Genomic DNA, 23,909 nt, shown 5'->3' with positions numbered 1-23,909 from the left:
CCTTCTCTGTGACTGACTGCAGTGTGATCTAGACAGGGGAGGAGGAAAATGAGTACAAAACAAATCTGGTCTATTTCTTGTTCTGACCCACTCCATCTATCCTTTACATCTTTGGCTGGCATCAGACAAAAAAGGCGCGAAATGATTGTCTGCCCTTGCTTTCACGGGGGGAGGGAGGGTGGGAACGGGGTCCTGACGATATGTACCCAGAACCACCCGCGACAATGTTTTAGCCCCATCAGGCATTGGGATATCAACCCAGAATTCCAATGGGCAGCGGAGACTGTGGGAACTGTGGGATAGCTACCCACAGTGCAACGCTCTGGAAGTCGACGCTTGCCTCGGTACTGTGGAAGCGCTCCGCCGAGTTAATGCACTTAATGCACTTAGAGCATTTTCTGTGGGGACACACACACTCGAATATATAAAACCGATTTCAAAAAAACCGACTTCTATAAATTCGACCTAATTTCGTAGTGTAGACATACCCTAAGCTTCACTGGGCCCCTAGAAAAGCACCTTGTAGAGGAGCAGCATAGTCATGATCTTTCCCTATTGGAGAATTACACAAGAGAATATCAAAAAAATAGAGAGAATTGGAGTGTGTAATAATGTGGGTTCCCATGACTCTGCTTCAATTTTAAATTCTGATCTGCTTCATAATTTTTCTATAATTCTCTTTAATCAACAGAAAGCTAGCCTCCTGAATGAAAGCAGACTGCTAGTCTCCCTCTAAATGCCAAAGAACATCCTGTTTCTGTCACACTGTCATTTGTTGTCTAAGTGACAATAAATATGAAAATGCATTTTCACTTTCCACTCTCTGCCTAATTGTGATTCTCCTAATCTCAGCTCTTTCAAATAGAACCTTGCCCCTGCTTGCAGATAACATCTAATGAAAAAAACACCACAGGTTATTCAACTGGATATTGCTTCTGCAAGAGAAGGAATTGGCTAGCAAAATTAATCTGACTAAAAGATGTGAATGTTGTGTAGCCGGTCTCTTCCTTGTAATTAGTTAAAATGCATTCTCTCTCTCTCTCTCTCTCTCACACACACACACACACGTAAAATCTGTATTTTCTGGTTCTAGGTTTCATGTATAGAAACTTGAGAGGGAAAGGATGTGCTTATGGATGAAATAGTGTAGCCCAAGGGAGTGAATAACTAAGACTGGGCTAACTTCCATAAAAAAGGCCATCAGGTTTGATTTTGAAAGGCAAGAAAGGGTGGGGTCGGAGTAGGAGAACAACAAATGCAAGCCTTTGAGGGTAATTGACTCATACACCAAACATACATTTACACAATCAAAATTCTGCATTTCTTTTCCTTGGGGTCAGAAACTCTTCTTGATTCTTTCGGTGGTTCTTATTTTTTCTCTTTGGAAAAGCATTTGTGTTCTTTTGCTTAAAAAAAAATTCTTACACACTCCAGAGGCAAATCTCCTCTCCTGGACTCCACAGACTTGTTTAGGCAGGGTCTAGCTGCTTGAAAGAAAGCCGAGCACCCTGCTGTTGTAGGAAAACCTGGCAGGTGACTGCAGTGTCCTTATTATCTTATATAGATCTGTACTAACATTAACTAATTAAGAAGCATGCTATAACTGCTAAGCATCACGTTGTCTTTGTACTGCAGCCAAGGTGAGAATCTTTGTGTCATAAAAACATAGGATGTATGATGGAAGGTCAGAAAAATAAGGTCCAAGTTGAGGTGAAGTTAGTCTACAAATAAACAGTGGTTTTCTGAGGGCTTTGAGATCCCATGGAGGTTTTAGTTTTTTAAATCCTTCTTTTCCTCTTCAGCAAAGCTTCTTTTAAACCTGATAGTCTTGCTATCTTACTTTTAATCCAGAAAACATGCTTCTGTGGAACGATGGTCCAGTGGTTAGGGCAGTAGTCAAAATTTGGGAGATATGGGTTCAGTTCTCTACTTCGACAGATTTCCTGTGTGATCTTGGGCACATCATTTAACCTCCCCATACCTCTGTTCTCCATCTGTAATATGTGGATAATAGTACTTTCCTATCTCACAGATTGTTAAGGCACTCAGATACTATGGTGATAGTTCCTTTAGATTAGTAGCATTAGCCCCATGTTGACAATACTGAGCAGCTAAGTTGCCTCTGAGCTGCGTGGCTGCTCAGCAAGCTATCAAGGGCTGTGCAGGCGGGGAGAGGCGCCTCTCCCCTGGCCTGAGCCCCACCCTCAGCCTTGGAGCTGCCGCAGCCGGGGAGAGGCACCTCTGCCCCGGCCCCAGTCTCGGAGCTCCTGCAGCTGGGGAGAGTCCTCCCTCCCGGGGCAGCATGTACCCCAAACCACTCATCCCCAGCCCCACCCCAGAGCCTGCACCCGCAACCGGAGCCCTCACGCCCTGCACCCAACCTTCTGCCCCAGCCGTAAGCCCCCTCCTGAACCTCAAACCCCTCACCAAATGGCTAGGCAGCAGTTCTGCGGAAAAGGACCTAGGGGTTACAGCAGATGAGAAGCTGGATAGGAGTCAACAGTGTGCCCTTGTTGCCAAGAAGGTCAATGGCATTTTGGGATGTATAAGTAGGGACATTGCCAGCAGATCGAGGGACATGATTGTTCCCCTCTATTCGACTTTGGTGAGGCCTCATCTGGAGTACTATGTCCAGTTTTGGGCCCCACACTACAAGAAGGATGTGACAAAATTGGAAAACGTCCAGCGGAGGGCAACAAAAATGATGAGGGGACTGGAACATATGACTTATGAGGAGAGGCTGAGGGAACTGGGATTGTTTAGTCTGCGGAAGAGAAGAATGATGGGGGATTTGATAGCTCCGTTCAACTACCTGAAAGGGGGTTCCAAAGAGGATGGATCTAGACTGTTCTCAGTGGCAGCAGATGACAGAACAAGGACTAATGGTCTCAAGTTGCAGTGGGGGAGGTTTAGGGAAAAACTTTTCACTAGAGGGGTGGTGAAGCACTGGAATGCGTTACCTAGGGAGGTGGTGGAATCTCCTTCCTTTGAAGTTTTTACGGTCAGGCTTGATAAAGCCCTGGCTGGGATGATTTAGTTGGGGATTGGTCCTGCTTTGAGCAGGGGGTTGGACTAGATGACCTCCTAAGGTCCCTTCCAACCCTGATATTCTATGATTCTATGATTCTATCCCTGGCCCCATCCTAGAGCCCACACCCCCAACCAGAGCCCTCACCTCCTCGTACCCCAGTCCTGAGCCCCCTCCCACACTCCAAACCCCTGAGCCCCGCCCTACATCACCTCCATATTGGTGCATGTAACAAAATTCATTCCGCACATGGGTGTAAAAATTTAGAGGGAACATTGGTGAGTAGCCCAGTTTAATTGTTAGTTGGTTTCTAATAAGAATGCGAAGATTATGGAATTACTTCTGGGGGCATTCTGCACCAAAAAAATAAAAATTATGTGCACAATATTATAAAATTCTGCAAATTTTATTTGTCAAAATAACACTACAAAAATCACACCAGTTTCAATTATCTTGGTGATTTATTTCAAAATACCTGTCAGCAAGTATGTCTGAAACAATACAGACCAAAAAGATTCAGGAAATGTTTTTTGACAAACAGATTCCTTACTATGCATATTAATACAGAACTTTGAGTAATAATTCATTTAAACTACAGTACAAAAATATATTTCTCACTCCCCTCAGAAGCAGTGCAAAGGCTCGGGGAGTCAGGGGTAACAGAGGAGCTGAGGGAGAGGGAAGTAATTGCTGGCACACCCAACAACCCTCTAGACTCCTGGCCAGCAATTACTGCCCCTCTTTGCAAGCACTGCCCCTGCAGCTCTCCTGGCCAATGGGAGCTGAGGGGGGGGGGTTTCTCGCAGAGGGGCAATGTGCGGAGGGAGATCCCTGTCCCCCACTGGGGCTGCAGGGCTGTGCTGGCCGCTTCCAAGAATGGCGTGGGGCCAGGGAAGGCAGGGAGTCTGCCATAGCGGCAGCCACACTGCACTGCCAGAGATCGTGATCGACTGGGAGATCCTCAAGGATTGAACGGTCGATTGTGGTTGACCGGTTGGTGACCATTGCTCTAGAATTTCTACTTTTCTAATGGAAGAAAATCTCTTCACTTTCTCAAATTATGATGAAATAATTCATTAATGCCCTAGGGTGGTGAGGTCTGTGAGTTTGTATCTTTATTCAGTAACTAAAAGATACCAAAAACTAGTATCTGTTATTCAAACAAATTGAAAAATAAGCTTAAATTGTTGTCCCTAATTTCTAATGTGCTAAAAATGATAGATAAATGTAAAGAGGGTTAACCATCTGGAGAATTTTGCTTTTTTTCTGTCTTTCTCTGCCCAAGATTCGTGGAATCAGAATTGAGTTCTTACTGCAATTTGGTCTAGAGCTACAATATATTTAAAAATATAGTGGAATTGCATAAAACAGCAGTTCTCAACCAGAGGTCTGGGGCCCTCTGTGGGGCTGTGAGCAGGTTTCAGGGTGGCTGCTAAGCAGCACTGACATTAGACTCACTGAGGCCCGGGGCAGAAAGCTGAAGCCCCACTGCATGGGGCTGATGCCTGTGATCCTGAGCTCCATCATCCGAGGCTGAAGCCAAAGCCTGAGCAACTTGGCTTCATGGGGCCCGTGTGGCACAGGGCCCTCAGGCAGTTGCCCTGCTTGCTACCCCCTAGTGCTAGCCCTGGCTTTTATATGCAGAAAAAAAGTTGTTGTGGCATAGTTGGGCTGTGGAGTTTTCATAGCATATTGTGGGGGCCTCAGAAAGAAAAAAGTTGAGAACCCCTGGCATAAAGTATGGCACTGACATTGGCACCAAATTAATTCATCCTTATTTGTTGTTCAGTGACTAAGAATCATCAGTGATAAGATACATAATGTGGGAACTGCTTCTAAAAGCATGTTTTTTAGATCAGTACATTTTTGTTCCCTATTCAATTGTTTTCATTTAAAAAAATTAGAGGCAGCCAAAAGACATAAGGAGGCAATCAACCATGGTTACTTCAGTCTCCAGTCAGTTGCTTAAGATTTGATCAACAAATCTTTAAAGACAATAAAAGTAAACTTAAAGTTGCATATTGGCTTCCTCCAATAGAATGGGTGTTCATGCTCTCAGCAGATGAGTGACTGTGGAAGCGAAGCCACAAAAAGGGTTTCATTTCCAAAGTCCTGGTTGCTCTGCTCTGCAGTGTCCTTCCAGCATGCACCATACTATGTTAGTATAGCTATTATCAGGGTGGAAAGAACATCAGGCAGGTGGGGGTTTTTCCTAGTATGTGAGAGGGCTTTGGAAAGTGATTTTTTTTCTTTTCCCTCTGTGACGTAACAAAATTTTTTAAACAAAACAAAATGCGACCCCCCCACTTTATAAAAACCAACACACAACTTACCTGCCCTCTTGTAGATTGGCACTACACTTCAATAGGGTTTTCTGGTAGGCAGTATATCAGAGAGTTGTGCAAGTAAGATGACATAGAAGACCATAGCAATAATTAATATTAATAAAAAACAGTACTTTTCCAGTCTCCACTGCTGACTAGTCATCTCTCTACTTTTGCCATTTGAGATGTTCAGCTCACAACCCCTCGTTTATATTGTATTCCTACAAACATTTGCGGGTCAGAAAGGGTTTTTCCCTTTTGTGTGTGTGTGTGTGTGTGTGTGTGTGGAGAGGGTCAGGGAGAGGGTATTATTCAGGGACTATTTTGTCCTGTCCAGAGAGAGTTTCATGCTTTTCCAAGTTGTTAGTCTTACCAGCTACATGCTGCTATGGTAGCCATGCTTTAAAAGAAAATATTACAGGGGAAAGATTGGTATACAGTAGTAGGTGTTCAGTGCTTTGGGGGAGGAGGACAATCTCAGCACTTCACTTTAGGAGAAGAGGAGGGTGAGGAGAAGAGGGAGTAGAGATGGAATTAATAGGGAAGGGGATTTATCTTTGATGTCACAAGATCACTTCTCTGAGGGCAACAGCAGAGAGCAGTGGGAGAGATGAAGATTAGACTAAGTTCCACCAGCCTATAAATGTTTGATGGTTAAACGCAGATATATATTGCTTAGAGTGCAAAAACTTCAAGGCATTTTTCATACTGAATTGCAAGAATTATATAAACTCAGAAACTTAATACCGTATAGTTTGAATGAGGCCCCAAACTCAAAAATACTTATTTTTGTAGGTAACTTAGAGAGGTAAGTTACATACTTCTCTTTCCAAACCCTTTAAAGTGCTTCTGGATCCTGTAGTAGGAATTCTTGATAAAATCTCTAACAAGACACTTCAAGTATGACTCACTGCATTTTTTCCCTCCAAACAATTAAACTCTCTTACTGAGCTCATCTATCCCAGCTTGATGTGTAACAACTTGTTTTTTCCTCCTTCAGTGCTGCTACCATGTACATAGAATTCATTCTGTCTTGTAACTGTAGTTGAAAACAAGCCTTTCAGTGAAAATATTTTCCAGTAAATATTGCTTTTTGTCTGGGACTTGATAACCTAGGAGTCGATCACAGAACTCTTGAAGCAGTCCAGCCATTGAAGTGCTCACATTTTATGGCAGATATGGAGAGGGAAGGGAAGAGGGGTTAATTCCTTTTTGTGTACATTCTTATGCACCAGTTCTGTGATCTATTCCCATTCAGCAAAACACTTAAGCACATGCATAATTTTAAGCACACTTAATATTTCATGTTGGGATTTGACTTTCCTGAGGGAAGCAACCCTTTTTCCAGCCCAACAGGGTCATAGAGCAAGACCTGGGAACCTCCTTAGAAAAATAGCCTAGAGTGAACCCTTACAGGAGGTGGTGGTGTGCTTATAGATTTAAAGTAGACCTTTCGATAGCTACCATCTTCAGTTCGAAGAGATTTTGAAGGTGGGAGTTCTCTTATGAGACCACCTAGTATTGTTCTTTGACAAATAGTCCTCACAAGTGGCATTCCTCCTTCTGTTAAGCATCAAAGTCCAGACGTAAGGAGCACTGACACTATCAGGACAGAGAAATCATTTCTTCTGTACTGAGATCTGCTAGATGGCAGCATTGTCAAGGAATTCTGCTTGTTGGTCATACAGTGTTTCGCCAGTGTCTTTTGTTTTTGTTTTTGGCAGAAGCTTTCTGTATGCCTTACTGCCTGGGGAAGATGGAGCATATAAAATATATCATGTTTTGAATGTCCATATTTAAAGGAACAGGAGTACTTGTGGCACCTTAGAGAATAACAAATTTAGTCTCTAAGGTGCCACAAGTACTCCTGTTCTTTTTGCGTATACAGACTAACATGGCTGCTACTCTGAAACCATATTTAAAGGATGATCCTTTTTCCAGCCCAGGAGGCACACTGCTGTGAAAATCCCATTGTCATGGATCTGTGGACCTTAGCACAATTACAAATAGGAAAATGTATCCACGCTTACCTGACAATATCCTTTCTTTGAGGAATAAGACCTGGCCCACCCTGGCTAAAAAGAGATCATTCAGAATAGAGATGGAAATTGACATCCAAAGATTTGGGTTTTCTTCATTATGGGGTGTTTCCCATGCTCTGCATTGGGAGAAATTACAGTGCACTTTCCTCAGAGTATAATCAATCAGTAATTTAGGAAAGCAGAACTGAATTATTTTTGTGTAGGGAAGTTGTCTTAATTGGAGGGAACTTCAGGGAGTATAGGGCATTCCCCTGCAGCCAGAAACTGATGGGTTCTGCCTCCAAGATGGAGCAGGCTGAAGTATCCATTGTAACAGACTTGTGGAACTTACTAATTGAAGAAAAGTTTCCATGGAAGCACATTTACTTTTTCCTATTCTATGACATTATTATACCTTCATTTTGTATGCCACATTCTGATTAGTGGAGGCATTGAGTGTGCACTTATGAGCTTAATTCAGTTTTTATTTTGCTGTTGCAGTTTACCCAAGTGGAAACACCATAAAACATATGAACAACTGAAATTTGAGTTTCAAGACAAACAGTTTCTCATGCCTCCAGCAAGTTGGGGATTTAGAAATTGTGGCGTCCTTCTTTTGAGATCAGCATAATTGTCTAATGCAGCATGTGAGTCTCATTCCCACCACTTCTGGTGTGTAAAAGAATGACTTCTTCTATTACATGAATTCATGGTGAACTGTAAAGTTATCCTGGGTAATGTTCATGCCACAAATGTGGAGTGCACACAGTAGAGACTATAGCATAGTACAGCAAGTCAGGTGGTTTGGGTTTATTTCTTGGCTCTGACACTGAGTCACTGTGTAACCTTGAATAAGATTTTTAAAGGAATTTATGTATTACTATGCTCAGCATTGCAATGCCTGACTGATTTAGGCTCAAAGTGATTTAAGCACTTAGGAGCATAAATCTCCAAGTGTCTAACTCACTTATGGGAAGGAGATTTAGGCTCCTAAATCAGTCAGGCATTGCAACACTGAGCTCAGCAACCCCTAAATACGTTTACAGATCTGGGCCTTAAGTTTTGTGCTTCACTTTCCACATATGTCTTTCCCTTCCCCCCCTTTTCAAAAAACCCTGAGTACAGTAATAAGTGGGTAGTTGTAACTTGCAAGTTAACCATCATTGGCGCTTGCTAATTAAAGAATTTTCAAGCCTATTCCCAAGCTTGAGTTAACTAATCTGGAAGATGAAGTTTCTGAAGCCTAAAAAGGATGAAGATTTGCCAGGCAGAAAGTATAGTAAATATAGTAGTACTGTTGTTGAGACAAATATTCACTATGCTTGCATTTTTCCTTACTGAGGTAGTCCTGGCAAAGCCACTGGTGTGACAGGAACAAAGTAACCAACAGAATGGATCAAAAGGTAAGCAGTTTAACTGATAAAGAACTAGGTAAATGGCTAATAAGGGGTTTTGATGTCTCTAAAAAAACCCAGACAAACCCCAACCCTATATAGACACACACACCTAGCTACAGGATTGAGTCAATTAAAATTTATTTAGTTGTGGAGGTGCAGTTTCCTAGCATTACTCAATGGATACATCCCTGCAGCAAGGGCCTCTCTCTCGTGGTCAACAGTGTTAAATGTTGCAATATCACATAAGAGTGACTATTACCTCCCTAATCCTAGTTCAGGAGGATGAGAATGGATGACTGTCCTCTATCCATTGATATGAGGAGATTGTCCGTCAGTGCCACTAAAATGATTCTGTGTGTTCCATGTCCTGACCCGAATCGAAATTGTTCTCAGTCTAGAATATTCTTTAAATCTGGTGAGCTTGAAGTGTGCCTTTGGCTAACTTCTCTGAGAGCTTACTCAGGAATGGGAGGTTTGACACGGGGTGGCAGTTGGCTTGACCAGATGTTCCAGGATGGGTTAACAGCCATGCAGAGTTAAATTAAAAACTGAAAGGTCACCTCCCTAGGCAAACTTTGAGCTTAATTTTCCTGTGTTGGTAGAGAAAGAAAAGGAGCTACATCTTTCTTTAGAATTCTCCGCCGCTTGCCAAGCGAGCAGTGAATATGAGTTGGTTTTATAAAAGGAAAGAACAGTGTTGCAGTGGGATTGAAGAGAGGAATTTGCACAAAATCTTGAATATGACTGATAGCTAAAGAACAAGGATGGAAATGGATTTTCAAAGGGGTCAGGGAGGTGTGTATGTGTGGTAATGGAACTTTGGGAATAATTAGGGGCAAGCTTGTTTATATGTGTGAAAAGAGTAGCTAGAAATTGAGTAGAACAAATAGTTATTTAAATTGGTATTTTCTATTAACTATATCATCTCAGGGAATGCAGACAGTTGTTTTGACAATCCAGCCCAAGTTAAAATTTGCAAATGGAAAATATTTAAACTTCTGTTTTCATGTACTATAGGAGGTGAGAGGGCATTTTTATTTTCAAATCTGATAGATATCTGGTTCCATCTGCTGGACAAAAAGATTCCTGCTAGCATGCTGAAACACAAAATGTTGCTAGGCCAGGCTTGTGAGGAGGGCTTTGCAATACCCAGTGAAGGAGGAGGTACAATCTGTCGTGAGGTACAGCTTCTTTCATAAGGAAGTTGGGTGTGAAGAGGAATTTTTGTAAAGAATAAGGAATTCTGAGTACTTAGCGGCGAGCAGAGAGAATTCTCAAGGGCTTGTATACTTCCAGTTTTTCTCTGTGTGCATCATTATTGGCATGGATGAGGGAAGTTATAGTCTCTCTCTCTCTCTCTTTTGTGAGATCACTGTTAGATAATTGAGTTTTGAGTACCTACAGGCCAGAGATAAGGTAACCTGTTGGAGAGATTTCAGACCAGAGGATTGAGAATTGTTGTAATTGTGTTGACAAGAGTAATTTTAAAAACTGTGTGTAAAACTTGCCTCAGTAGAAGTGATGGATATCTCAACGAATTGCAAGTATTTTGAGAGTGCTGGTGCAAAGAAGGAGGAATACTTATTTAAGGTAGCACTAGGGGATATAATAGGCTAGTAGAAATATAATTGGGATAAGAAGAATTTCATCTGAAAACTGTGGGAAGAAAACAGACAAGAAGATACCAGTTAAGCTGTGCTTCCGTCTTCCCCGGAAAATGGTGGCAGCTCCATCACTTCAGATTTTAAAACTAGACTGAACAGAGCTCTGGAAAGTACGAATGACGGGTTTAAGGTGCCCTTAACACATTACATCTCATGTTCTTTGATTTACACAAGCTGATGTGTACAGATGCTGAAGGAAAGGATGAAAGTTAGAGTTTGCTTAATTTTTTTAAAAGATACAAATCAAGGGAGGCAAATTATGGTTGGGATCTACTACAGACTCTGGCAACAAAATGAGACTCTGACAGTGGGATTTCTTCATGATTTGTTACTCATTGTGGACTTTAAATAACCTGTATTTGCTGAGAAACACAAAACTAAATTCAAGTGGCTTCCTGAAATTTGTTCAGTCAGTTTTCTAATCAAAAAAACTGAAGGGCTTAGCGGAGATGCTATTCTGATTCCGATGAATGAGAAAAGACTGCAGATGACTAGGATCAAAAGGTTCTGAAATGATGATGGATAAAATTCTGCAAGTGCCTAAGTCTGGTTTTCAAAAGTAACTGCACTTAGGAGCCCAAGTCTCATGGAGTATTAATCAGAGTGATGGTGGGCAGGTAATCTTAACATCTTTCATAGCAAAGCATACCAAAATACTTTACAGAAAGTTATAATATATCACTTCGCCTGTCATAGAAATGCATTTTCTTCTTGGGAGGAACATGGCAGCCATTCTGTGCTAGCAATGCTACTAAACAGTTTTCTCTGCTTTGCTCCTTAGGACTTAGACCAATCCTAAGGCATTCATCACCTAAAGGATTGGCTAGCTCACAAAGTAAATGTTGGTTTGGGAATAAGTGGCGGTGGAGGAATTAGCGAGGCTAGGAGTTCTGGCTCTAGGAAACATTCTAGAAGATTGCGTCTCTTACACAAAATGACGGGCCCACTTCTCCTAGTTCATACTGAGAACTAGCAGGGGTAGGCAGACCGGCAGAGACAGTATATAAATGGACACCGATGAGTTAAGAAAAGAGGCATGCCAATTTAGTGTGCTTTTACCAGGGTTTCTCTTTGTAATAGATGATAGTTCTTTACCCAGTCTTGGTAATGCTTGAGCTAGGAAATTATGTTCTTCTATTCTGAACACCCTAATAATATTAATAAAAAGGAGAGCTGCTAAAATTATTAAATGATAATATACAATATATGAACTATACCCAGGCTGGTATTTTCAATAGGAATTTGGCATCTGCCTCCCTTAGATATCTTTGAAAATCCCAACCCTAGTCTGCATTACTCATGGAAATGGATGTTGTTATTCAGGTAGTCAGACTATAAGATAAAGAGTAACAGGTTGGAGGTAGAAAAAGAAAAATCACATTCAGTATTTGTTCCTGTATTTGACAGTGAGCACAGCCACTCTGTGGAAGACCTAGCATGCGACACCTTCTTGGGAAGATACTTCTATTTTCTTGTGGGAAGCCTAGCGCATCCCCAGTCCTGATGTTGGGAGTGGGATGAGGTAAAGAGAAATGGAGAGGGCTCAGTGAGGAAGGGATAGCAATGCACAAGGCCTCAGGGTGAAGGGATTTAGTGTGTGTGTGTGTGTATCCCCTTTGTTGCATTTCTCAGTGGTTTTAGTTTTGGCACAAATCTCTGGAGAAGGTGTTGATGCAGACAAATCTGCCAAATGAAATTACATTGGTTTGCCTGAGTGAAATTCTATATAACTAAGAAGTGGGTCTAAGTTTCTTCAAATGGGACTAATTTAAAGGCTAATGTTTGGTGTCTTAGTTCCTTTTTAATGGCAATTTATCTGCGTTTTCCTTGAAGTGACAAAACTGTTACTGTCCCCATGAATCAACAAACTATTTGACTTTCTATATATGTTGAAACCACTCAAGTGCTGCTTATATGTGAAATTTAAACACATCAAAATTTTAAATGCCTCTTTTGTCTTTTAACCTATGTCTTGATTATAGGAATTTGCTTTCTCCATGATCAGAAAAAGCACTTCTTACTTGGGTGTAGTCATGATCCTTTTGAGAAGTAAATCTATAACATGCTTTGTCAGTTGGGTAAACTTCATGTGACTAGTACACAAGCTTAGATAGAATTAAAGCATAGCTACAGGCAAGAGATAAAAAGTTCATATGAGGAAGTATTGTGCAGTCCCGGAAGCAGCAGCTTGTAAAGATAACTATATGGTTAACTTGTCCATAATAAAGTGACACTGATATGTGAATTAAAGTGGCATGAAGTCAGAAACAGAGATACTGAGGAAACAGTCCTGTATGTGATGTGGCGAGACTGGGGAGGAGAGAGCAAAATATGTCAAGTATCTAAAGTAAAAGTGTGTTAATATTAAGCAGTGGAATGTGTGATTAAAGTAATCAAGATATAGATATGAAGAATGGGGTATGCATTTTATACTGCAAATCTTTTTGTAAGGAAGCCCTTGAGGTACACAGAGTTGTGTAATAGGCTTTACTGAATCCCTTACTCAGAGTGAGTATCACAGATCCTATAAATACAACATTTCTGTTATTGCTTAATAGGTTTGTTTGTTAAATGTCAGCCTAGCAGTGCCTTTTGAGATATTTCAGGGTGAAATTCAACTCTGCGCAGGGGGCAAGCCCAAGGCCTGTGCCTCAAAACAGTGCTGAATGGGATGGAAGTGTTGCTGTAGGCCCTGGACTGGTCCTCTGCACAGAGCTGAATGTCACTCTTTGGCAGTGTCTCATTAAAGTCTGACTGTTTTGGCTGATCTAAATTTGGTCCTGTCAAGGCTGATTCCCCACTCTGGCACTTTGAGATCAGAAGGTGGGGGCCCACACGGATTCTGAAAATTAATACTGGCCACTCCAGGCTTGTATTAAACTCCCAAGGTTACAGCGTCTCTCTGACCTTGGATGGGTAGATGCTGCCACCACACAAATTAAAAAACCCTCCCTGAACCCAGGAAGGCGCATTTGGGGTACCCTTAAGCCCTTTCACCCCCCCTTCCGGGGAAGAGCTGAGAAAGAAAAGGAGGAAATCAGCTGTTGCCACCAGCTAATTAAACAACATATGCACAAACCTCTTAGGACATACAAATCCAATCCTGTTCTTAAAAAAGGGTAAATTTTATTAAAAACAAAAAAGAAAGAAAATATATTTGGAACTTAGGCTTTTTGCTAGATTTTAAAAAAACAATTACAAGGATTAAGCATCAAGGTAGCTCTCTTGAGGTCCAGCTTAAAGGTTACAAGCAAAACAAAAGCACCTAGGGTTAGCACAGAGGAGTCCACAAGCCATAAAGAAATAAAAGAGATAAACCTAATTGCGTCTTCCTAGCCCAGGGGTGACCAACTTGTGGCTCCGGAGCCACATGCGGCTCTTCAGACGTTAATATGCGGCTCCTTAGATAGGCATCGACTCCAGGGCCGGAGCTACAGGCGCCAACTTTCCAATGTGCTGGGGGGTGCTCACTGCTCAACCCCTGGTTCTGCCACAGGCCCTGTCCCCACTGCACCCCTTCCCGCCCCCTCCCCTGAGCCTGCTACGCCCTCACTCCTCCCTGCACCTCCCAATCAGCTGCTCCCTGGCGTACAGGAGGCTCTGGGGAGGAGGCTCCTGTACGCCAGGGAACAGCTGATTGGGAGGTGCAGGGAGGGAGGGGGAAGGGTGATTGGGTGAGCAGGAGGTGCTGGGGGCGGGGGAGCTGATGTGAGGCTGCTGACTATTACTGTGGCTCTTTGGCAATGTACATTGGTAAATTCTGGCTCCTTCTCAGGCTCAGTTTGGCCACGCTTGTCCTAGACATTTCCTGATCTACTTACATATCTGGGGTTTCAATGAGTAGTCTCTAGGTATGATTTTTCATACCTGGCCCACAGCTTTATACAGGATAGCTCCAGCCCTGTTTCTGCTCTGTCCCCTCTCTCCGGGAGAACAACACAGACCGACAAAAGGGGAGTCTTGTTTCAATTTTAAAAAGTTCTAGCCTTCCCATTGGCTCTTTTGGCCAGGTGCCCACTCCCTTCCTTTTACCTATGCATGCAGCAGACTTTTTAACTCTTTACAGGTAAAGCAAGTAGAGAACAGCTACCAAGATGGCTTTTATAGCTAACTGGTTTGCTGGGTGTCCATAAAAGGGAGCTCCCCCCCCTCCATCACAGGTCATATAAATACCATGTTCATTAACTTTGTAGGTGTTCTTTCCCTAGCAGAAAGAAAGCTTTCCTAAAAGGAAGTTATTTCATCTCTAATAAAGTAGAGAGGCGGATTGCTAGTCATTTTTCCATAAATAGATTACTCACAAGGTACCTTTGAAAATTCACAGTTGTCATTAAAAGTGTTCCGGAAAAAAAATCTGACCTTTAAACTTTTTTTTTTAATTGATCAAGCTAGTTATGTTCTAATAAGTATTTATAAAAGGCTTTAAAACAATTAGGAAATTCTAATGTAGGATTGCAAACTGGTGTGTTACTCAGTATTTTCAAAGCACTATCAGATTTTTTTTTTAAAAAAAGCTTCCTGATTCCTTTAAAAAGGAACTCTACAGAATCGTTACTACCTCATTTCTTTGGAGTAGTTAATTAACATTAATGGGAGTTAAATATTCACAACTAAGACTTTGTCTACACTAGCAGTTTTGTTGACAAAACTTTTGTTGGTCAGGGGTGTGAAAAAGAAACATCCCCCTGACTGGCATAAGTTTCACCGACAAAAGTGCTGGTGTGGACAACGCTATGTCAACAAAGAGTTGCTCTCCTGCCGACATAACTACTGCTGCTTGCTGAGGGTGGTTTAATTATGCTGGTGACAGAGCTCTCTCCTGCCAGCATACAGCGGCTACATGGGAGAATTTACAGCAGCGTAGCTGAAGTGGTGAAGCTGTGCTGCTGTAAGGTCTGTAGTGTAGACATAGCCTAAGAGAATATGCCTTTTAAAAATATTTCAAGGGGCACAGATATTTCTGCAAGGAAAAAGAATAAATCTCTGTTTAAAAAGAGGCAAGCAACTTATGCACAGATGCTGTGCAATGTGAAAACTGTATCTGCTTCCTCATTTCTTTGGCAAAGCCACAGATAAAAATCTTGTTTTTAAAGGCTTCCAATGAAATGTATTGTTGGGGATGTTTGCAGAGTTGCATGGACTTTAGCTATACTGTTACCATTAAAATCTGAGCTGGGAACCAGATTCTGCCTTGATTTACACCCTGTGCAACCTCGTGGAAGTCAGGGAAGAATTTGGCCCAGTATCCCTAAGAGCCTTTCACCCTGTTCTGCTAATTGTAGCCATTCCCAAAAGTAAGGCCTTGTCTGCATTTGTGGCTGTGCATAGGGTACATGTAGCTACACACCACAGTGAAAAGCAGGCTGCATCCACACTACAGTGTACAGCTACGTGTGCAGGGCCCTACCATATTCACAGGTGTGAAAAACGCGTCATAGACCGTGAAATCTTGTCTCTGTCATAAAATCTGTTCTTTAGTGTATTTTTATCCTAAACTATACAGATTTCACGGGGGGGAGACCAGCGTGTCTCCAACTGGGGGTCCCGACCCAAAAGGGGGTTGCAAAGTTATTGTAGGGTGTCACGGAGTTTGACTCACCCCTGCGGCGCCTCCTTTTGGCCATCCTGGGAATTAGCTTGGGGTTGGTAGTGCGTTCTCCTCAGGTGGTGTCTCCTGTCTCCGCGTCCAGGATCCTGTGTCGCTCCCCGGATCGCGTCATCCTCTTCTGGACACAGCCCTAACGCTGTGCCCCACTTGGTTCTTTCCCCTCTTCCGGGGAGACCGACAGTCCTCAGTCCAACCACTTGCCTCAGTGGCATTCCTTCACCTGCTCACTTCCCTGGTCCTTCTCGCATGAACAGAGAGCAACAATACCCAAAGTCCGAAGGTGCAAACAATTCAATGTTTATTGGGGTGAACTTCCAGCAAGGAATGATTCTAATTTCCTTCCTTAGTGTCCCCCTTCCCAGCTCTGATGCCACAGAGCCTTGCCTGTGTCCCTGTTCCCATTGCCCCCCCTTTGCAAAACATGATTCCAATTCTCCCACCCCAATTCCCTGTTCCCATTCCCCTCCCTTATTTTCTGATTGCCTGCAGACTATATAGTAAATCTTGAGTTCTGTTTAGCTATACTTCAACCAATCATTTTACTGAAATTTAACTAACCAATCCTAACATATTGTAACATGATTATCTAACCAATTATATCCCACCACCTTAATTGGTTTACACCCCAAAAAATTAATTCTACAGCTGACAGAAACCATTAGAGAACCAGACAGAGATTATACAGACAAACAACAGGGAAGTGGAGACTACAGTAATAAAACAACGTAGAAACGAGGATTTCACACCCCAGCTATTGATAAGTGAGTTCTTGACAGACAGGATGCTATCACATTATGTTTTCTTTAACCATCTTTATCTGGTGTTGATAGGCATTATTAGGACAGGATTGTATTCCTCACAGACCAGTAGCACCTTATTTCAATCTGACTGGTGAGGACGTGACTGTATGCTTTCCAGCTTATGGCTGCCTCTGCTGCTTAGCCAAAAGCCTCAGCCTAAGAACAGGGCCTCAGACAGTCACAGTAAGAGAAGGCCCTTACACAGACAGACAGTGATTTTGATACCTCTGTAACTAGCTAAGTGATAAGAATACACCTAAATTCTTAAAGTATAGGCCTTTGCAGACAGGCCTGAATATCTATATCCTAACAGTTCTAGCCATTGTCTCAGTGGCAGACTGCAGTCCACGTACTGGCCACTTCCCTCAGTGACCAGTGGGGGCAGCCCAGATCCACCTGGTAGTCCGGGCCCCCACCCACGGACCCTATAACTGGCAGCCACGTACTGCCCCTCCTCCAACTCCACCGTCTCCTTCCCTGGGCCCCTTCCCCAGCGTCTCCTCTGCCCTTCTATCAGGGCCTCAGTATAGAAGCCATCAGCCTGGAGCGTTCTCATACTCTGCTGACCCTGCCCAGCACTGCTCTGTCCATGGTGTTCCAGCCCTCTAAGCGACCAGTCCTCCTCCCTCGAACTCCAGGGAGTGACTCCTCTGTCCTCTCGCGTTGCTCAGCAGCCCCTTCTTATATGGGTCACCAGCAGCAGCAATGCAGAAGTAAGGGTGGCAATACTGCAACCCCCCCTACAATAACCTTGCAACTTCCCCTCTATGCCCTTTTGCATCAGGACCCTACAGTTACCACGCCGTGAAATTTCAGATTTAAATATCTGAAACCATGAAATTTATGTTTTTAAAAATCCTATGACTGTGAAATTCATCAAAATGCACTGTGAATTTGGTAGGGCCATATACATGTGGCAGCAACAGGCTCCAGCAGCAGGAAGACAGTGTGACACTACACTGCTGAAAATAGGCACTGCTTTGGTGTGTAAAGAGCCATGTAGGGCAGTGCTACTCAAAGTGGTGGGTCCACAAGCCATCGGCTGACAGTCCACGGTGCCTGGGATCCGAGGCAGCATGTTCTGCTCGCGCTGGCTCCACTCCCTGCACCCTGCCCGGGCTCATGCTGGCTTGACCCCGGCCGCCACAGCAACAGCTGTCAGCGACTCGGCCGCTGCCATTGGCCAGGTCGCCCCCCCCCTCACCCTTATGCCGCAGAGAGGGAGAGGCGCTGCCCTAGCTGCAGTGTGTGTAATGATATGTGTGTTTCCTGCACATTGTGCCATCCATTCACGCTGCCCCCCACCCAGCTCTGAGCAGACAAAGCCCACGGACACCCTAATAAGGAGAAGACTCATTAATCTCTGGCAATTTCCTGGGCTTGGCTGCCACCCCCTCTCCTTTCCTCACCCCTCCACCCCACTCCAAAAAAAAAAAAAAAGTAGCCCCTTGATGCTGGAAGACAGTTTAGCGCAGGTTTGGGGAGAGGAAGATTAATTATTATTGTTGGTGTTGTTCCTCCGTGACATTTGACAGCATCTACACTGATCAGCGGAGCTGGTGGAGGAAAAAGACACTGCAGCAGGTTGTCGGGTGGGAGCGGATAAGCCCCCTAAAAAATGCCTGCCAACTTTTATTATATTCATTATATTGTTTCCAATATGAATTAATATTACTATGAATGTTCAAATAATATTTTCTTGGATCGTAAACGAATAATAGTAATTTTATACTATCCGCACAGACGCACAGCCTTTCAGTCAGTCTTCAATGTATTTAAATGGGAACATCTCCGTGAGTATGCCACACTCCCATTCCAAGTAATACAGTGAAGAATGTTAGTTTTTCTGATCTGATGTGCTACATGCCTATGTGAATATGATAATAATATGGCGCAAATATGGTACCGGTCCCTGGCACATTGGGAAAAAAATTGCTGGTCCACCACATCGGATAGTTTGAGAAGCACTGTTGTAGGGTACATACCCTAAGGTCCTGACATGTCTTTATTTGCCTAAGAAGTGCTTCATGGTCTACACTGCTGTTTATACCCGTGCTAGCTGGGCTTACAGCATCTGTACTCTACACGCTGCTGGGCTATTTGAGCCCTTACTTTGCCTTGCAGGTTAACAATAGGTGCACCCCAAGTCTCTTTGAAGCATTTCCCTCTCGTGTCCAACCCCTTCTTCACTGAATGCTCACAGTTATACTAGCTTTGCTGTCCCCAAGGGAACAGCGTACACACCAACTTGAATGATTCAATCCAAGATTTGTTCTTGCAGAACACCACAACAGCGAGTTATATTTATAATGAAAACAATCATAAATTTATTTTCAAAGATTAAGATTTAAGAGATCATGAGAAAGGATAATGGAAACAGAAGGGTTACATATAAAACAAAATCATAACAGGCTTTCTCGAGATTAAATTTAACAGACTAACCTGCCTAAGGAAGTCTCTCTCATCCAAATGTCCTTTATAGTGCTTCCAACCAAGTTGGGATCCTGTTTTCATGAATGTTATCGCCCAGCTCTTTTTCTTCCACAGGTGCAGGATAAAAGGGCATCTTCTAGGGATGTAGAATGTTAACCGAAAAGCCTCAATCTTATCGGTAAGGTATTCAGGTTAACATTTAAACTCTGCTGCCGGCCCCATGCCACTGGTTCCGTCTGCCACCCTGCCTCCTGGATTCAGGCCCCACCTCCCCCGGGGTCCTGGTTGCCAGCCCCTGACGCTGGGGACTCCGCTCACTGCTGTCCCTGCTCCCAGGGTCCCGGCTGCCGGCCCCATGCCCATGGCTCTGCATGGGGCGAGAGCAGAGCCCTGGGTGACTGGCGGCAGCTGGGACCCCGGGGGAGCAGGGCAGCAGCAGACTCTAATGGTTAAACGTTTAACCAGTACAATTTTAATAGTTTAAATGTTTACTTTTTTCAAATTCTATTTACATCCCTAGTATCTTCTTGCCTTTCCTAGTATGCCCCAAAGTTCATTGTCTCTCCCTAGAGACAGGGACATTCCCTGTGGTTCATTCTCCCATGTGTTCCTTCTTTGTTGACTGAGTATGCTAATGGGCTTCCACTGATTGGGCTTACAATGCTTTCTTTATATTTCAAGAGAGATACACATCTTATTTCCTGTCTGGAAGAAACCTGTTTTTCTCTTTGGCTGATGACAGACTTTAAAACATATATTGTGTGCGTGTGCACATGTGTGTGTGCGTGAGAGAGAGAGAGAAAGAGACAGACAGACTGGCTTTCAACCAGTACACCTGGTCGAAAAGGGATCCTGGTGGCTCCGGTCAGCACTGCTGACTGAGCCACTGACTGTCCAGTTGGCAGCAGGCTAAGACAGGCTCCCTACTAGCCTCCGCGCCGCATGGCTCCTGGGAAGCACCCAGCATGTCCCCCCTCCGGCTCCTACACATAGGGCAAGTCATTCCCAAACTGGGGTTTGTGAACCCCTGGGGATTCACGAAATGTTACAGGGGGTTCTCGGGAAAAAATTCCCTAATGGCGGTCAGAACCGTTCCTAGGGCTGCCCTGAGTCCCAGGGACACTGAGGAGATTTAAACGTCAAGACTCCTTATAAGAAATGGAAAGGGAGGTGGATATTTTTTTCTGTTTTTAAAATTAAATAGGCCAGCTATAAAAAGCAGTTTCTCCTGCCTTGGTGTATACACCTCAGCTGCAAGAAGAGGGCCTCATCCTCCCTGATTGAACTAACCTCGTTATTCCTAGCCTGATTCTTGCTTGCATATTTATATCTGCCTCTGGGAATTTCCACTACATGCATCTGACGAAGTGGGTATTCACCCACGAAAGCTTATGCTCCAATACGTCTGTTAGTCTATAAGGTGCAACAGGACTCTTTGCCGCTTTTACAGATCCAGACTAACACGGCTACCCCTCTGATACTTGACACCGTGCAAGGAAGGCACTGCATTTAGCCATATGGAGTGGAAATCTATCAACCTCATGAAGAAACTTGCGCAAGTACAGACTGATATCATCTTCCTTTCCAAATGCAAATGGATGGGTATCATACCAAATGGACTGAAGGTGAAAAATCCATTGCTATCTACATATTCACAGACCACAGTGAGAGATTATGCCATACACTATCAAAGAAACTGAGGAACCACCTGATCAGCATCCTATACAGCAAACAGGAAAACATCAAAAAAGAGCTCTCCAACCTGGTGGCTCTCATAAATAACCAACCTTCCATGCAAACGGACTTTACTAAAATAAGACAGGAGATCTACATTACACACTTCACCTCTCTACAAAGGAAAAAGGACTGTAAGCTGTCTAAAATTCTACCTGCCACATGGGGCCACAACAGTGGTACCCCTAACTCACCCAGCAATATCGTCAGTCTATCCAGCTACACACTCAGCCCGGCAGAAGAGTCTGTCTTTCTCGGGGACTCTCTTTTTGCCCCGCCACCCCCACAAACATGATACAGTTCTGTGGTGATCTGGAAGCCTACTTATGCTGTCTCCGACTCAAAGAATATTTTCAGGGTAACACTGAACAGCACACTGATACACAAATACCCTCCCACCAACAGCACAAGAAGAACTCCACATGAACTCCTCCTGAGGGTCGAAATGACAGTCTTCACCTATACATAGAATGCTTCTGCCAATGTGCACAGGCAGAAATTGTGGAAAAACAACATCGCTTGCCTCATAACCTAAGTCGTGCAGAACACAATGCCATCCACAGCTTCAGAAACAACCCTGACATTATAATCAAAGAGGCTGATAAAGGAGGTGCTGTTATCATCATGAACAGGTCTGACTACCAAAAGGAGGCTGCCAGACAACTCTCCAATACCAAATTCTACAGGCCACTTACCTCAGATCCCACTGAGGAATACACTAAGAAATTGCACCATCTACTTAGGACACTCCCTACACTAACACAGAATCAAATCAACATACCCTTAGAGCCCCAACCGGGGTTATTCTATCTACTACCCAAGATCCACAAACCCAGAAATCCTGGATGCCCCATCATCTCGGGCATTGGCACTCTCACTGAAGGACTGTCTGGATATGTGGTCTCTCTACTCAGGCCCTATGCCACTGCACTCCCAGCTATCTCCGTGAAACCACTGATTTCCTGAGCAAACTACAATGCATTGGTGATCTTCCAGAAAACACCATCCTAGCCACCATGGATGTAGAGGCTCCCTACACAAACATCCCACACACAGATGGAATAGAAGCTTTCGGGAACAGTATCCCTGATGATGCCACAGCACAACTGGTTGCTGAGCTCTGTGACGTTATCCTCACGCACAATTATTTCAAATTTGGTGACAATATATACCTCCAGACCAGTGGCACCACTATGGGCACCTGCATGGCCCCACAATATGCCAACATTTTTATGGCTGACCTGGAACAATGCTTCCTCAGCTCTCGTCCACTCACGTCCCTTCTCTACCTACGCTACATTGATGACATCATTATCATCTGGACCCATGGGAAGGAAATCCTGGACGAATTCCACCACGATTTCAACAGCTTCCACCCCACCATCAACCTCAGCCTGGACCAATCTACATGGGAGGTCCACTTCCTAGACACCATGGTGCAAATAAGTGACGATCATGTTAACACCACCTTATACTGAAAACCCACCGACCGCTATGCCTACCTTCATGCCTCCAGCTTCCATCCCAGAGACACCACACGATCCATTGTCTACAGCCAAGCGCTGAGGTACAACTGCATTTGCTCCAACCCCTCAGACAGAGACCAACACCTACAAGATCTTCACCAAGCATTCTCAAAACTATGATACCCACACGAGGAAATAAGGAAACTGATCAACAGAGCCAGACGTGTACCCAGAAGCCTCCTGCTGCGAGACAAGCCCAAGAAAGAAACCAACAGAACTCCACTGGCCATCACATACAGTCATCAGCTAAAACCTCTCCAACGCATCATCAGTGATCTACAATCCATCCTGGACAACGATCCTTCACTTTCATAGGCCTTGGGAGGCAGGCCAGTCCTTGCCCACAGACAGCCCGCCAACCTGAAGCATATTCTCACCAGCCACTACACACCGCACCTTAGTAACTCTAACTCAGGAACCAATCCATGCAACAAACTTCGATGCCAGCTCTGCCCATATTTCTACACCAGCGACACCATCACAGGACCTAACCAGATCAGCCACACCGTCACCGGTTCATTCAGCTGCACGTCCACCAATGTAATGTAGGCCATCATGTGCCAGCAGTGCCCCTCTGCTATGTACATCGGCCAGCTGGACAGTCCCTATGTAAAAGGATAAATGGACACAGATCAGATATTAGGAATGGCAATATACAAAAACCTGTAGGAGAACACTTCAATCTCCCTGGACACACAATGGCAGATTTAAAGGTAGCCATCCTGCAGCAAAAAAACTTCAGGACCAGACTTCAAAGAGAAACTGCTGCGCTTCAGTTCATTTGCAAATTTGACACCATCAGCTCAGGATTAAACAAAGACTGTGAATGGCTAGCCAACTACAGAAGCAGTTTCTACTCCCTTTGTTTTCACACCTCAACTGCTAGATGAGGGCCTCATCCTCCCTGATTGAACTAACCTCGTTATCTCTAGCCTGATTCTTGCTTGCATATTTATACCTGCCTCTGGGAATTTCCACTACATGCATCTGACGAAGTGGGTATTCACCCATGAAAGCTTATGCTCCAGTACGTCTGTTAGTCTACAAGGTGCCACAGGACTCTTTGCTGCTTAGGCTGCTAGTGTTGTTTTTAAAATTTTTATGAAGAACAAGTTTAAGCTTTGTTGTGACGTGCAGTGTTTGCCTGGACTGCTGAAGACCTGAATGCTTGTGTAGGAGGAACTCTTTATTTGAGTTGGTTACATCCTTCGTGCTGTTTTATATCTGATACTCCTTGATGAAATGTAGGAGCCTTGTCTTATAACAGGCTTAATCAAAGTGATACAAGCTACAAAAGTGAGATCTTGGAAGAGTGTTGCCATTTTCATAATGTAATAAAATTAATATTGTAATTATGAATAATAATCAATAGTG

General features: G+C 43.7%; 1 protein-coding gene across 4 annotated transcripts in view; it reads left to right on the top strand.

The window, feature by feature from the left end:
- The window catches only part of LIMS1 (LIM zinc finger domain containing 1), a 140,883-nt gene that overhangs the window by 37,872 nt on the left and 79,102 nt on the right, over positions 1-23,909 (top strand). The window contains exon 1 of one of the 4 annotated variants that reach the window (XM_073350971.2): positions 19,381-19,453. The exons of the other annotated variants lie outside the window; for them this stretch is intronic. Coding sequence (XP_073207072.1) covers positions 19,425-19,453 — 29 coding nt within the window. The 5' untranslated portion in view covers positions 19,381-19,424. Of the gene's footprint in view, positions 1-19,380; positions 19,454-23,909 lie in introns of those variants that run through there. 4 annotated transcript variants of the gene reach the window in all.

The sequence above is a fragment of the Lepidochelys kempii genome, chromosome 1 (assembly GCF_965140285.1).
Source record: "Lepidochelys kempii isolate rLepKem1 chromosome 1, rLepKem1.hap1, whole genome shotgun sequence".
Lineage (NCBI taxonomy): Eukaryota > Metazoa > Chordata > Testudines > Cheloniidae > Lepidochelys > Lepidochelys kempii.
Note: the sequence above shows the minus strand (reverse complement) of the source record. Positions and strands in the feature narration are given on the sequence as shown.